Genomic DNA, 16,158 nt, shown 5'->3' with positions numbered 1-16,158 from the left:
TATTTATTTGTTTTAAAAGAAAAATGAAGTGAGCGAGGTGATGTCTATCTATCCGTTAATTCTAGTATACAAATAAAGATTACATTTTTGATCTTCTTCCATATGGTGTCACTTTTATTAAAATTATCATTGCCATTTATAACATTTTTCTTGTAATCGATTCTAATTCTAATTTTTCACTCGTATTAATAAAAGTCGATGTTAGCATAGACATTTTTCACAAAATGACATCATTATTCTTAAAATAAAGTTCATAACATTTTGATTAAATTGATTTCCGGGTTCTTTCATGTATATAAGTTTCGATTTCAAACTATTCCAGTATATGTAAACAATTTAATAAGATTCTACGTTCATTATAATCAAAATAATTTTTCTCAAACAATCGAAATTTTCAATAGGATCGAGTTATATCATAACAAAATTTCTCTCAAATTATCAGAATATTCAGATCTTATCATAGTTTATAATTTTCTTTTCGATTGACTTGATATTTTTCAAAGAAATTAATGATATTTTTATTATTATATCTATCCTATGCATTCACTTTCGAGACCAAAAGAACAACACTATATATCAAAGGCAGTGGAAGACTTACTGCGGATTTGGTTAAACAAAAATGTGATCGTAACTCGATTACAATTATTCATCTTGGAGAAGGGTGCACAGAATTAGAAAGTGGAACATTCTACTACTTTGCTTCACTAAAAAATATTTACTTACCATCGACTTTAACCTCAATGACAGGATATGATTTGTACTATTGTTATGTATTAGCTCATATTTATCTTCCAAACGGTAGTAAATATTTAGAACTCGATAGATATGGCGCTTTATATTTCAAAGGAAAAAATCAAATAATAAGAGCACCATGTATTCTCGAATCATTTGAATTCCCGCCAGAAACTACAATAATTGGTAAATATGCATTTTTCGAGTGCAAAATTAATGGAACATTTACAATTTCTAAAAATATTGAAAGAGCGCATGACAATATATTTATTCAATGTAAATTTTCTAGAATTGTCATGGAACCCGGCTGCAAATTGGAAGAAATTTCATATTGGCAATGGTTGAGGAATCTCCAATATGTTTTTGTTTCAAAAAATGTTAAAACATTTGCTTATCAAGCGTTTGCGCAAGATAGCAAATTAGAAACCATTGAATTTGAACAAGGATCTCTGTTGAACTCTATTGGAGGTATGGCATTTTATAATACTAAAATTTCAAGGTTTATCATTCCTCCAAAATGCACATCGATCGGAAGTAATATATTTTACCTTGATGATTTCATAACATATGTTTATATACCAGCTTCATTAACAAATATTGATATTCAAGCCTTTGCTTGTACAACAAGTATTCAAACAATAGAAATTGACCCAAACAATATGGTCTATAAATCAAAATTCTTGTCTATCATGACAAAAGATGAATCAGTGATATTATTTATTCCTACTTCATCAACAAGTTTTACAATACCGTCAACAGTTGGCAAATTCGGACCAACAATGTTTCAATCATGTCCATCGTTGACAAATATAAATGTTGAATCATCAAACACTAATTTTGATACAAACGGTGGAATTGTTTACAGCAAAGGTTATACGAGAGCTCTATCATGCATTGGTGAAGCAACATCAGTATCAATCAGATATGAATGCATTAAAATTGATTCTTATTGTTTTTTCAAGTGTAAAAACCTGAAAACAATAACATTGAATCCGGGATTGACTGAATTAGAAGTATATTCATTTTATGGAACGTGTTTCTAGAGAATAGATATTCCTGCATCTGTTTTGGCTTTTGGTAGCCACTGCTTTTATGAATCAATAGTAGAATATATAACATTTAATGGCAACGGACCAAAAACAATTAAAGAATGGTCATTTACTTATAGTAGTTTGAAAGAAGTTCATTTTGGTAAAAATCTTGAAACTCTTGAAAAATATACATTCCTAGAAGCAAAGGAATTAGAAACAGTGATATTCGATCCGAATTGTCCATTATCATCAATAGAAGATCAAACATTTAATAGATGTAAAAAATTAAAAAGTTTTACGTTACCTAAAAATGTAATTCAATTATGTGACAGTTGTTTTTCTAATACAGATTCAATGACAACTTTTGTAATTCCTTCTGATTCCAAATTAAGCAAAATTATAGATTTGGCTTTTCAATATTCAGCAATTACTTCAATATCATTCCCAAAAACGCTGACATTTCTTGGTGTGAATTCTTTCCAGTATTGTCAAAGTTTGAAATCAGTCACATTTGCAGCTGAAACAAATTTACCATCCCTTGGTGGTGGAGTGTTCAAATCATGCACATCATTACCAACAATCACAATTCCATTGACTGTTTCATCTTTTGAACCATCTGCATTCGCATTTTGTTCAAGTTTAGTGAGTATTAATGTCCCATCTGAAAACCAATACTATACAAGTAGAGATGGAATTGTATACACTATCAACAGACTAAAACTTATTTGTTGTCCAGGAGGAAAAGAAGCAGCTCTCATATACAATTATATTATTGTAATTGGCTCTAATGCATTCTATGGATGTAGTAAACTTCGCGACTTGACATTCGAAGATGGCTGTGAATTGGAGACAATTGAAGATGGAACTTTCTACTCTTGTACTGCACTCGTTAGAGTCGATCTACCAACATCATTGAGAGCAGTTGAGCAAAATGCTTTTGCAGGGTGCACTAACCTGACAATTATTACATTCCCAAACTGCTCTCTCGTGAACTTAGATGCAGAATTAATTTTTGCTGACTGTACATCATTGATGACATTTACATTCGGTAAGTTTTGCGCCCTCAACGCTCTCGGTGTGAGAATATTTTCAAACTGCAGGAAACTTAAGACAATTAACATTCCTGCAAACTGCACAACTATCAAAGAAGATGCTTTCATCAATTGCGAATCATTATCGAACCTAACATTCGAGTTACATTCAAAGATGTCATCTCTGAGCGAAACCGCATTCTCAGGTTGTACTTCTCTGACGAACTATACAATTCCAGACTCTTTTAATCGGATTACATCATTATGTTTCGGAGGTGCGCCATCAATTGAGTCAGTAAACATATTACCGAACTTGGAAATAGAGTCTATATGCACAAATGCATTCACAAATTTTAATCTCAGATTCATAAACATCGGAGAAGGGACTACAGTTTCAAATATCGAAGAATATGCTTTCTGTAACACAAGTATTGAGTCATTCCATCTTGATTGCGAAGTCTCTCTATCATCATATGTTTTCAAGAATTGTTCATCATTGAAAAATGTTTATATAAAACAAATCTTGAACTCACCATTTGAATCTACAAGTTTTATTTATTCAAAGAGATTAATGTCTGTAGAATCTGAATATTACACTATTCCTATTGGAACATTCTTTGGTTGTAATAATCTAGAATCAATCATCATAAACAAGAATATAGTGAATATCTCAGATTACGCATTTACAGACTGTAAAAATCTCGTTTTCAATATTCCGCGTTCAGTAGAAAGAATCGGAAATTTTGCTTTCAAAAACTGTTTTAACATCAATAAAATTCCTGAAAATGTTATATACATCGGAAATTCATCTTTCATCAGAACCAGTGTTCCAAGTGTTATTCGTTTGTGTACACATGTAAAATACATTGGATCTTCTGCATTCTTGAATACTGGAGTCCGAATTGTTTACTTTTGCGGCTCTCGAGATTTCTCACAGTTCAACCCTTCTTTCGAACAAGGAACGAACGTTATTGTCGGATCCGATTACCAACACAGCATGTTCTGTGGATCTCCTACATTCCATAAGACGTCCAATATTTGCAGTGACATCATCGAAACTAACTTCGTCGGTGTCGATATTTTTAAGAAACAAATGAAGAACGAAATGATAACGCACACATCTTTTCTTCTCATTTCATCATGCTACCTTGGTTTATGGTAGTATATCATCATATATTAATATTAAAAAGCAATTTTTTATTATTTTTATTATTATTAATTGCCAAAGCCGCAGGAGATTTATTACGTGTCCAATATCTTACCAATTGTGGACTCGATAAAGGCTCCAGAGGTGCCAAACATATGACTCCACTCATTTATGCTTCATATGAAGGACATCTGGAAGTTGTTCATTATTTGATCTCAATTAGAGCAGATTTAGAAGCCAAAGATCAACATGAAAATACTGCACTAATATGGGCATCGTTTAAAGGTCATCTTGATGTTGTCACATACCTTCTTACTGCTGCAGCAAATTTTGAAGCATGGAGTAATGAAGGATTTACTCTACTCATTGATGCATCTTCAAACGGTAAACTTTGTGTTGTTCAATATCTTGATACATAAGGTGCAAATAAGGAAGCGAAGAATAAGGCAGGAAATATAGCATTAATGTATGCATCATGGAATAATCATTTTGAAATTGTCCAATTCTTGATACAATGTGGAGCTAATAAAAATGCACGTGACAATCAAGGATCTACGGCTCTCAAGTATTCAAAAGGAAAAGTTAAGGAATATTTAAGATCTCTTGGTTATTAATAATAAATGTTCATTTTAAGTTTGAAAATGATACTTTAACTTATAATTCATATCATTCTAGAGTGGAAAAAGTAAAAAAAGACGATCAAAATTCACTCTAATATATTCTTAAGCATCTATCCTCTCAAGATGACTAGAATCAGACTTAACTTTCAAAACTATATAATAATAGAATGTGACTAAGATATAGATCAAAACACAATTCTCATTCATTAATGCTATAACATTCAAGTTACATTTAAAAAAATGATTTAATCTTTGAAATTAATTTGTTTACTTAGGAGGGATATATGGTTTATCTGAAATTAAGTTAGAAATAGGAATACTTGGAATGATAATTGAATCTTTTTTATTTCTAAATGGGTGTTCGCATATAAATGAAGAATATATTATCGAAAGATTGATTTTTGTCATTTTCTTTGAATTTCTAATAAAACTTCCGGTTTTTGTAAAAGTATTATCTGATTCGAAATGGCATTCATATGCATAATATGTTGGTGAATCTGATTCATCATCAACCATAAATAAATAATAAGCTTTGTTTCCTTTGAAAAAACTTTGTTTTACTGATAATATAACATGTTTAAGCCAGAAAATTCCCATATGGTAAAATAAAACTTTGTTGTTAATAAAATTACAAGAATAGAAATTCTGAGTATTTTCGTAAGGGAAGAAAAGGCAATAGCAGTTTTTATCATATGAAAGATTATCAAAATTACTAAAATTTGTTGTTGAAAGAGAAGATGGTTGCCAACTAGCAAATGCAGCATTCATTTCAATATTTGAAATAAATATATTTAATGATGAAAATAGAAGGGATCCGCTTCTTAGGTACAGCACAGCATTGGCTCCTTCATTTTGAGTAAATGAAGATTCAATAGCATAATTTTTGTGATTATCATCATCTGTCACCCAATCATATGAAAATGATCCTAAAACATTTCTATATGGTATTTTAGCATCATAACTACAGATTTTGTATTGAACGCACGATCCTGCTCCAGATTTTGAAAGCGAAAGATATATACATCCTCCATTTTCATGAGAGGATGACTTATAAAAAACAGAAGATGAAACAAGAACTTTTGTGTCACCTGCTGGATTAGAGATTCGTATAACACCGTTTTGATTGAAGTTTTCGAAAAGAATATAGTCAACAAAAACATGTGTGTTTTCAGTGACTTTTCGACTTTTTTCAACAACTGTATCATAAGTTGAAGGACTATAGAATCTATTCCAAATGTCATATGATGGCCCTGAGCAATGAATATTTTTTCCTCCTCCCCTATCAAGGGGAGTTTCTCCTTCTTCAAACAAATATGAATTGTGAAGTCTACAAAATTTGATATGGACGATAATTGGATTATCAAAGAATAATATTTAGAATGTTGATTTATTCATAATTAAAAGAGAAAAAATTATGAACGATATGTAAATTGACTACAATCAACAGAGATGTCTAATGATACACAAATTTTTGGAGATAACGCAATAATTAATGATCAACCTATCATCAAATGGGTTAAGGAGACATTAAATCTCCCAGATGAAGTTAATAATATCTATTTTAGCCAAGAATTAAACGAAGAAAAAAAAGATAAACCAATCGTCAAAACATTGGGTGGCCATGTCATTGAAAGGAAAGGCGCTATTCAAATTAAGACAGCTGAAGATGATTTGATCTCTAAATACAAGTTTGAATTTTCAAATCCTGATAAAACTTCAGCAGAATTAACTACTTCTCCTGATGTAGCACAAATATTGTATATTGTCTTCGGATACTTATCACCAGAGGAATGCAACAAGATAATTTTCAGAAGTAACGATTTTCAATTTTCTGCTTACGTTTCTTTTACCAAAAGGAACGATTACAGCAAGCAACTCATGTTTGGCAAAATATCTTTACGTAATATTACTCCAGAAGGCCCAATGCCAACAGATAAACCAGAAAGAAAATTTTTCAGAGCCATTAACGAAACATTCAAGCTTGATAGAATCAAAAACATGTATACATTTGCACAACTTGCTTTAGAATACGGCTATACCCTTACAGATCCTCTTATTGATTTAGATCAATCTTATAACCTTCCCGCAGATGTTCAAGATGATTTACAGACCAATTTATGCAGAAACGAAATGGATAAGATACCTTCCCCTGAATCATTTACAGAATTTGCTACAGAAATTGCTTTTCCATGTGCTGTTTTCCTAATTGAATGTTTGGCCATGAACCAGACCCAAAATGAAGAAGGCTATCTCGAAAAAGATTTTCAGCAAAGAAAAACTGTTTATAATTTATTACTTCCAGCAATTTTGCCAGTTGCCTTTGAAGCTAACGGCCAAAGTGTTCAAGTAACATTTACTAACTACATGGACATCGATGCAAAGCAGATTCATGACAGATTTATGACAGTTTTGAATAGAACATTTAAACCTTATAAAGATCTTACACCTATGACCACAGCTACGTTCAAACAAGTCTTAAGTGGTGTATACAAGCAAGCAGATGTCAAAAAGTCCAACGAATCCAAGAATTATATTATTTTGATGACAAAACAACAAAAAATCGGAAAATTCGTTAGTTCTTCGAAAGACATTACATCTCTTAGGTTCGAGGAAAAGCCAGCAACAAGATCTGAAGGTACTACAGATTTTGCAATTTATATGTATCCTCTTTCTTCAAGTATCAAGGAGATTAAGGAAATTAAGGACCAGTTCGAACATGATATTGAAGCTGTTTACAATAAAATTGCTTATTTCGAGTGCCCAGAGTGTAATTGCCAATCCTGCCATATTGTTCACTCCTGCCCTAAGGGACAACACAGAGGATCAAGAGTTGCTTTCAAAGATCCGAAAACAGGTGAACAAGTCATGGAAAGAATAACTCAAATTGAAATGGACGGCGAAATAAAGGATATCGTTCAAATTGAGTACGATTGCTGCGGTAAAGTTAATAAAGATTTTGATTTCGGCTGCGTTGCTTCTTACGATCATACAATGCCAGAAGAATCTGATTACGATTACCATATTTGGTCAGATATGAATATCCAATAACTTTATAAATATAAAATAAATATTCTTATAATATTCAATCTACTTTTTTTTAAACTCCTTTTCCCTCGTAAAGTCTCTTAAATTTTTGAAAGAAATTCACTCAATATTGAGGAAGGAAAACGATTAGGAGACTTTACATAGGAAAAATAGTTTAATGAAGAACTAAAAATCAAAAGATTTGGCTAAATTCAACAATATTTGGAATAATAATGTACTATTATGAATATTCAATAACTTTATAAATTATAAAATAAATATTCTTATAATATTCAATATACTTTTTTAATAAAGAACTTAAAATCAAAAGATTTTGCCAAATTAAACAATATCTGGAATAATAATGTACTATTATGAATATCCAATAACTTTATAAAAATAAATATGCTTATAGTTAACCACAAATCTCAATCAGAAAAATAATTCATAAAAATGATCTCATATGCTGATGATATTTCAATGAAAAGTTGTAGAATGTGTCAAGTTTAGTGGGGCAGGTAATAAATCCATTGAACAATGATAATTTGGAGTTTATAATAGCAGAGACAAAAACTATATAAATTTTCTGAATTTAGTATTATATGTATATGGTTAAAACTTTTAATGATATAATCCTTAACATCATTCATTTTTACATTAAAATAAAAACAATATAGGAAGACATTGGAAGACTAAATGAGTATATAGAATTTTGTTTGCATGAAAATTGAGAACAGTGGAGTTGAGACCTCAAATCAAGTCCTGCTTGTTGCACCATTTGTACAAATGCTGAAGTAGACTTTTGAATAATTACACCGCATGAAAGCAAAGGACAGTATGTGAAAGCACCTGCACCAATAGTATTTATTGATGAAGGAAGGGTAATCTGCTTGAGATTTATGCATCCTCTGAATGCATTCTCACCAATGTATTTGATGTTTCCATCTGGAATTGTAACGACTTCTAGATTTGAACAACTAGAGAACGCACCATTCTCAATACGCTCTACACCTTCGAGAAGAATAAAGTATACTCTTGTTGATGCAGGTGGATAAACATACATATTGCGTTTGTCGTGACTGTAAATAGCACCGGTCTCACTCATAAAGTTTCTGGAATCAAATGAACTAACATTGCTGAATTTATAACATCCATCAAATACTCCAACATCAATTCGTTCGAGATTACTTGTTGACTTGATAGTAATTGATTTGAGACTTGCACAGTCTTTGAAACATTGTGTACTCAAATATTTTACACTATCGGGTATCTCAATATCTGTGATACCTGTGTTACTGAGACATTCTGCATCAAGTGACATGCATCACAATCTTTGAAAATTAATGCAGGAAGTGAAGAGAAAGAAATTCGATTTTGATCAAATGTGACTAATCTAATAGAACATCTCGAGAAGCAACTAGTTCCAACTGAGATGATATTTCCTGGAATTTGGATAGATTGAAGTGCAGTTAATCCACCAAAGCAATTCATTCCTAATGAAATTGTTCCCGTACAGATAAATAATATTTGTTGAATCAATATACAGTTTGAAAATGCATTATCTTCAATTATTATATCTGAAGCAGAATTAAATGTGAGTGATGTTAATTTGGTGTTTGTAAATGCTGAAATTCCAATTTTGACCAATTTATTTGAAAAACTTAAAGACATTGAAAGAGGACAATTCTTAAATGCTTTTGCATTAATTGTTTGTAATTTTGAACCAAAATAAAAACTCGTAAGTTTAGTGCAATCTTCAAAGGCTCCATTTTCTATTTCGTTGAGTTCTGTATCTTCATCAAATGAAATAGTTGTTAAGCTTTGACTTTTAGCAAAAGCAGCGGCCTTTATTATTCTTACTTTTGACGGAATTTTAATGTTGGCTTCAGAACTTAATGATTGAGTAATGGAAGTGTTGTCTTTAGTGAGGACAATTAACTGTTTATCTATGTTATACTTTGATTTTTCAGATATGTTGATGAATAGCTTTTTGTTTGATGGAAAACAGGATCCTCCTAGAGAAGTGACACTTTCTGGAACATAAATATAAGTTAGTGAATAACAATTTGAAAAAGCACTAGAACCAATCCATGTAACTTTATCTGGGATTATAACAGATGTTAGAGCAGTACCTGTAAAACAATTATTAGGAATTCCAGTAAGGTTTGGTGGCAATTGAATATTCTGCAAGTATTGGCAACTGAATGCATATTGCTGAATTACTGTTACTGCTGGCGGAATATTTATAGTTTTAAGTCGAGATCCCGTAAAGCATCCTTCATTGATTTTTGTAACAGTAGGTAAAATTTCATATGAATCTCCAATAACAGAAGCACAATAGATAATTGTTGTTTTAGTACTATCGTAAACTGCTTTGGTATCGCTCCAAAAATTTTGGTTCAATGGATTAACACGGATGCTTGTCATTGTTCCCACTCCACTAAATGCAACACCACTAATCTTAGTAATATTCTCTGGAACTTCGAAACTTGTGAACTTTGTAACTAGAAAAGCATTGAAAACGAGCTCTTTAAGCTGGGATCCTTTACTGAACGTAATTGTATGAAGTGATCCAATATAACAAATTCCGAATATTTCGATCTTTGTTACTGTAGAAGGAATATTTATTGAAGTTATTGAAAGTTCAGAAATAGAATAGCTTGAAATTGTTCGCAATTCTTCTGGAAGAATAATAGTTGTGACTGCGTTACACTTAGCAAATGCATACTGTCCTAAAATAATCAATTCTGTGCATTTTGACAAATCAATACTTTTGAGGTTTGTGCAATTATAAAAGGAATAACTACCAATTGAAGTGAGTTTTGGATTATCTTGGAATGAGAACTGTTCAATAGTGGTTCTTACTGGCTTGAAGCAATAACTATCTTTGGATCCATCAATAATTGTCTCACATTTAGATGAAATAATTAAATGTGGTTTGGCTAAGCCAACAGTTAGAAGAGTCTTACCAATGTTAATATATGATGATTCTAATATATCAGTCATATTTTATTTATCTATTATTTCGAATCTAAGCTTTTAATTGATAACAATTGGATAGTAGGGCCATTGATTCAATGGAGCACCCTCAGAAAGTCACCTTTAGGATAAGAGCATAGAGGGCAATAAACTGATTTATAATAAGGTTCTTTTTGACTGATTTACATATCGTTTTTATGATCCTCCAATACAATCGTGATAATTGTGAATGCAGTTATATCGGAAGGAATAGTTAATATAGAGCTTATTCCCTATTAATATTAGGAATTCAATAATATTGCAGTGAAATCCCTTATCATTTTGGAGATACTTCAAAATTTCTTCTATAAAAAATTAATACTTCATGATTTGGCTCCTTGATTTTGATACAATCATAAAATTGGCTATATCAAACAATATCTGGAATAATAATGTATTATTATGAAGATTTGTTTATATGAATCGCTATGTTGTCGATTTAATTCTCAATTAAATGAGCAAGTTTTGAATGTATATGCCTTACTTCATGTGTTGTCATGGTCTTCTCCTTAAATTATATCTAATAAGTTAATCATGATAAAGATAATGTCATATTTACATGGTTTTCATAGGGAATAAAATGATACCAAGCTCTGTCTATGAAATAAAAAGAGCCTGTTTCAATGAAACAATAAACTTTTTGGTAAATTCATATATCATTTTGTATTTTATAGCTAATATCTTTATATGATATGTATTATAAGGAAAGACAATAAAATGAAACAAATTTTTTCGATAATTTGTTAAATAAAAAAAAAATACCAAAAAATGAATTAAGGACAGCATATGTTTATTATACATATTATAATATATTAGAGCCTTTCAAAAAGCTCTTGAGCTTCGGCGAGGCCTTTGCTGCATAGTATTAAGCAAAAAGATTTAAGATCCATTTTAACTGTTTGTCCGATCTGATTTGCATTCTCCTGTATGATGAATGAGGTCAAGCGGCAAAACATTCTTGCTTCAGCCATCAGAGAATTCTCATTTTCGGTGTCAATTGTCTTCATTCCGTTGGTAATCCATTTATCAACGAATTTTTGAGTAATATTCGGTAATGTAGAGCAAAACTTCACTATTTCGATTTCACTTAATGAGATAGGAAGGCTTGCAATGGTGTCAAAAATTTGAGGTTTCTTTTTTGACCAAATTTCGATGTATTTCTTAGCAACATTTGGGTTGTTATCGATCATAAATGATAATTGCTTATCATCAATGTTCCTTAGAACTTCCGGAGAAGCTGAAATAATCAAAACTAAGTCATGAGATTCTTCGTCTGTTAGTTTCTGCTCGTGTGATCTTTTAAATAGTATATTTCCGTACTGTTTTGGGTCGTCATATAAGAAACAATTCATTGGGAGTGTATATGTATCAAATTGTTGAGCTTCTTCAAGGGAATAAGGGAATAATTCTGGAGAATCTGAGATTCGTGGTGGAGTATATACTTGTTGTAAGTCTACTTCTGTAAGGAGTATTATAATAAGGTCATGGTAAGAAATTGCATTTGGATCATCTTTAACCTGATTATCGACATGAATAATTGATGGTTTTATATCAGATTTAGCTTGATATTTGGGTTGCTCAGCTACAACTGAGAGACCAAACACTTCATTTACTGAATTATCTCCAATTTCAAGGGGATTCCCGCATAGTACATTCTCAAGAATACGTATAAAATTCGGAGGGAATTCATTTGGTGACTCAAATCGTGATTCGTAAAGGAATATAAATAAACTGTAATATGGATTTGAAACAGCTGGGCCTGGAAACGTCGAAATCATTAAGTATAGTGTAACTAATTTCGATTCGTGCGAGAGAACACCATTTTGCAATAATATTGATAGCAAATGAAGAATTTGATATTGCAAATTAATATCAAACTCTTTTTGAAACGCTTGGAATATGTTATTCAGTGTATCTTTTGATTCTAGAATATTTTTAAACAAGCGCTCTGCCACCTCCTTTGTTATCATTGTAAGTTGAAAGATTTAGCAATAATAACTCTAATCAATAAAGCGGTATTTATTTTAAAAAGAATTGATTGGAGCTGATTTTAAAGCGTACTTAATTAGTTAATAAGTTCAAAACTCATTATTTTGAACAAAAATCAAAAATTTGGATCAACATCTACTAAATCTTCGTATTTATGATGAGCAAATAGGTACCCCTAGATTTTATATTAAATTCATAGTATTAATTCTGTTTCCTTTTGCAATTAAATCTTGATCTGCAAAACTCAGAAATGTAGAAAATATCAAGACTGCCACATTGGTGTAGTTCTTAATTAAAGGATGTTTCTATGTTTTCCTTCTCAATAAAAGTGGATTAATATTCTGAATTTATAAACAGACTTTTGGCTGAAATATCAAGTATAACATACAATATATTTCTATGTAATAGCATATTTTGAAAGTAAAATGGTTTATATCAGTGAAAAATCAGTAGATCAGATATGATTTTTGGTAAATATCAATATTAAATGTAAAATAACATACACCATAAAAGTATATCAAAATTTATGTGGACAAAACTCGTCGTGTTCTATTTTAGATCTTTCTTATGGTTTTACAGCATCAACAAAAATTTTTACTACTTCTCAAAAAAAAGTCGATTTTTTTTTCACGAGGATATACAACGACTCTCTTTTGGAGATTAGTATTTTGTCTAATGGACTTTTTGGTATATTAGTTTCAATGTATAATCTTAATTTTTATTAGAAATCATAAATTATTTATGAGATTTTTGGATTTCAAAGTAAAAGTATAGCTAAGTTACTCGAAACGTTAGAATTTTATTTTAATTCCTCTTTTATTTACTTCGACAAAATAAAACGACTTTCAATAACTAAAATCATAACAGAAATAAAAAAAACGACTTCTCATAAAAAAATCTTGATATAAATTATATGCAGGTTATTCTCTAAATTCGCCTAACATTAATTCCATCACAAAATCCATTTGCTTTGAAATCTTTCAAATTTGATTTCTTTAGAAATCATCGATGACGATTTATAAATAATTGCGTTGAACATTGCAATAATTATGTTTTTTCTGATTGTGAAAGCTCTTTTACGGGCAAACCCAAATTTTAGCTAAAAGTGACAGGGGAAAAAAACGTTTAGTATTAAAAAAAAGACCGATGAGAGCTTCGTTCGAAATATAGAGGGAACTGAGAATGCGCAACCATTCTCAGGGAATATTGGATGCTATTCCCGTTCCCTCTGTATGGAAAATTGAGGTTTTCAAAGGGAGTTAAAATAATATCAAATTTATACTAATTTACTTCAAAATACAAAAGTATTTGACAGCTAAAATTAGTTACTTTAGCAAGCCTATCAATACCCTTTTACGATTATTGCTACTTTTTCGAAATAAAAGTAAAAACAAATTTATACTAATTTACTTCAAAATACAAAAGTATTTGACAGCTAAAATTAGTTACTTTAGCAAGCCTATCAATACCCTTTTACGATTATTGCTACTTTTTCGAAATAAAAGTAAAAACAAATTTATACTAATTTACTTCAAAATACAAAAGTATTTGACAGCTAAAATTAGTTACTTTAGCAAGCCTATCAATACCCTTTTACGATTATTGCTACTTTTTCGAAATAAAATAAATTTATTATCAAAAACCTTTTTTTTCTTAGTAAAAATAAACGAAATTTTTTACCTTATGAACTTTTGATGGAAATATGCAAATTTAAAATAATAAAGAAAGCCGCGAGCGAAGCGATCGGCTTAGTTCGAAGATTTTGATTCAAATCTTTGCTGATCTGTAATTCGCGGAAGCCGCGAGCGAAGCGATCGGCTTAGGTCTAAGATTTTGATTCAAATCTTTGCTTATATTCCTTAAATTCTTTATGAAACTCGCAACAGTTCCATAAAAAATTTTAAATTCTAAACTGTCGAAATTACCGATCGGTATTCCATTGTGGTAATTTTTCTTTCAATAATCATCTTCATAGTTTAATAAGATTTGTTTGAAGATTTCCTCTTTTACGCTGGGAATTTTATGAAAAAAATTGACGGCTACTTTTTATTAACTCAAAATTGAAAAATTCATAAAAACAAAGTACTCCAAACAAAGATTAAATTTTGCAAAATCTTGATTTTTGTTTTTCTTTACGACCAAATTTTAAGAATGACTATTGATTATAAGTACTATGCTGACAGGATCGATGAATGGATAAATGATAGGACATTTTACGATCTGCGAACTACAGATCAAATATGTTGCATTTTAGATAACACAAGTCTTGGAATTAATTATTTTTTCGAAATTGTTAAGAATGTTCATGAATTCTTCACAAGTGATGATATGTTTAAGATACTACAGCATGTGCATATTGATTTCGGTTCTGAATTTTCAAATATTACAAAAGTATTGGAATTTTTATCGAAAGTTTTAAACTTCCAATTCCTTTCGGATATCAAAGCATTCATACAAATCAATCATGATTCGTTTACACCACCTCAGAAAAATATACAAAATAAAATTACAAATAATAATACAATAATGCTTCGAAGTTTACGAAAAGCAGAACAAAACCATTTGAAAATCTATGAGATACTTGAAAATGCAGCTGCTCAAGGGGATGAACAAACAATTAAAGTTTCTGTTGATGAAAATTATTCTGAAGTTCGTCAACCAGAGTTTGGTTATAATATGATACTACAAGCTGCGCAAAAAGGTAACTTTAACTTAGTTAAACTTCTTTGCAAACATGGGGCAGATGCATTAGTTAGAGGTAATTTTTCCTCAACAATTCTTCATAATTTTTGTAGCTGCGGATGTTTAGAAGGTGTAAAGTACGCTATAGTATTTATAGATGTGAATGATTTAGATAACTATGATAATACTCCTTTGCATATTGCTGCTATATGGAATAAGCCTGAAATTTGCGAATTTTTATGTAAACAACCAACAATTAAAAAGAATGCGAAGAACCAAGGGAACAAAACACCACTAGGAGAAGCTATAAAGCGTTATAACAATCAAGCTATAGATGTTCTTCGAAAATATGGTTGCACAGAATTCTAAATTGATAATATTTTTAGAAACGCAAATTATATAGCCATATGAAATAGAAACATCTAAGAGATATTATTGTTCATATTGATACATGGTATAGAAACAGCAATATAAAAAAAAAATTAAAAAAATATAAATTATTGATAATAAAGATACAATTTAATAGAAATAAAGCAAGATATTTATATTATCACTTGGAAAAGATATATCCAGAAAAAAAAATTATATCATTGGGTTTGCGCTCAAATATGATGCAAAGTATGTAATACTGTTTGTATGAAGCACGTTTGTAATAATGATTTCTTCCTATTTATTTGAATTAATTTTTTTAGTAAGAAATTTTGAGAACCAATAACATGAACGCTTGGAAATATTTAACTTAATGTAGAACAAATAGAAGATCAGAGTCATTTAAAGCAAAAGCTGCTTGTTGCATCAAGTATTGTTATGATCACGGAGATTACATTATTATTTTGTACAAAATCCTAGATAGCCAACCTATAGAGATATAATAGTAAAATTAG

At 30.4% G+C, this 16,158-nt stretch overlaps 8 protein-coding genes across 8 annotated transcripts, besides 1 other annotated feature; 5 read left to right on the top strand and 3 right to left on the bottom strand.

The window, feature by feature from the left end:
- Positions 1–740: 740 nt before the first annotated feature.
- Positions 741–1,775, top strand: TVAGG3_0398090 (leucine-rich repeats (6 copies)-containing protein; the record flags this gene model as incomplete). The annotated part of the gene is made up of 1 exon (XM_001322329.1): positions 741–1,775. One exon carries the CDS (start codon positions 741–743, stop codon positions 1,773–1,775), a length of 1,035 nt encoding a protein of 344 aa, XP_001322364.1.
- A 342-nt stretch (positions 1,776–2,117) lies between these two features.
- On the top strand, positions 2,118–3,960 carry TVAGG3_0398080 (leucine-rich repeats (6 copies)-containing protein; the record flags this gene model as incomplete). The annotated part of the gene is made up of 1 exon (XM_001322330.1): positions 2,118–3,956. The coding sequence occupies one exon, from the start codon at positions 2,118–2,120 to the stop codon at positions 3,954–3,956; it is 1,839 nt and encodes a 612-aa protein (XP_001322365.1).
- A 136-nt stretch (positions 3,961–4,096) lies between these two features.
- TVAGG3_0398070 (ankyrin repeat protein family) lies at positions 4,097–4,360 on the top strand (the record flags this gene model as incomplete). Its single annotated transcript, XM_001322331.1, has 1 exon — positions 4,097–4,360. The coding sequence occupies one exon, from the start codon at positions 4,097–4,099 to the stop codon at positions 4,358–4,360; it is 264 nt and encodes an 87-aa protein (XP_001322366.1).
- Positions 4,361–6,005: 1,645 nt separating this feature from the next.
- TVAGG3_0398060 (uncharacterized protein) lies at positions 6,006–7,620 on the top strand (the record flags this gene model as incomplete). Its single annotated transcript, XM_001322332.1, has 1 exon — positions 6,011–7,609. The coding sequence occupies one exon, from the start codon at positions 6,011–6,013 to the stop codon at positions 7,607–7,609; it is 1,599 nt and encodes a 532-aa protein (XP_001322367.1).
- Positions 7,621–8,237: 617 nt separating this feature from the next.
- TVAGG3_0398050 (ribonuclease inhibitor domain-containing protein) lies at positions 8,238–8,690 on the bottom strand (the record flags this gene model as incomplete). The annotated part of the gene is made up of 1 exon (XM_001322333.1): positions 8,238–8,690. The coding sequence occupies one exon, from the start codon at positions 8,688–8,690 to the stop codon at positions 8,238–8,240; it is 453 nt and encodes a 150-aa protein (XP_001322368.1).
- Positions 8,691–8,839: 149 nt separating this feature from the next.
- Positions 8,840–10,591, bottom strand: TVAGG3_0398040 (uncharacterized protein; the record flags this gene model as incomplete). The annotated part of the gene is made up of 1 exon (XM_001322334.1): positions 8,840–10,591. The coding sequence occupies one exon, from the start codon at positions 10,589–10,591 to the stop codon at positions 8,840–8,842; it is 1,752 nt and encodes a 583-aa protein (XP_001322369.1).
- A 781-nt stretch (positions 10,592–11,372) lies between these two features.
- Positions 11,373–12,764, bottom strand: TVAGG3_0398030 (CCR4-NOT transcription complex subunit 11 family; the record flags this gene model as incomplete). The annotated part of the gene is made up of 1 exon (XM_001322335.1): positions 11,416–12,573. One exon carries the CDS (start codon positions 12,571–12,573, stop codon positions 11,416–11,418), a length of 1,158 nt encoding a protein of 385 aa, XP_001322370.1.
- A 909-nt stretch (positions 12,765–13,673) lies between these two features.
- Positions 13,674–14,529: a mobile genetic element.
- A 214-nt stretch (positions 14,530–14,743) lies between these two features.
- Positions 14,744–15,643, top strand: TVAGG3_0398010 (protein ubiquitination; the record flags this gene model as incomplete). Its single annotated transcript, XM_001322336.2, has 1 exon — positions 14,744–15,643. One exon carries the CDS (start codon positions 14,744–14,746, stop codon positions 15,641–15,643), a length of 900 nt encoding a protein of 299 aa, XP_001322371.1.
- Between the last annotated feature and the right edge of the window lie 515 nt (positions 15,644–16,158).

This window comes from Trichomonas vaginalis, chromosome V (genome assembly GCF_026262505.1).
Source record: "Trichomonas vaginalis G3 chromosome V, whole genome shotgun sequence".
In the NCBI taxonomy this organism is placed as follows: domain Eukaryota; phylum Parabasalia; order Trichomonadida; family Trichomonadidae; genus Trichomonas; species Trichomonas vaginalis.
This window is presented reverse-complemented; position numbering and strand designations above follow the sequence as displayed.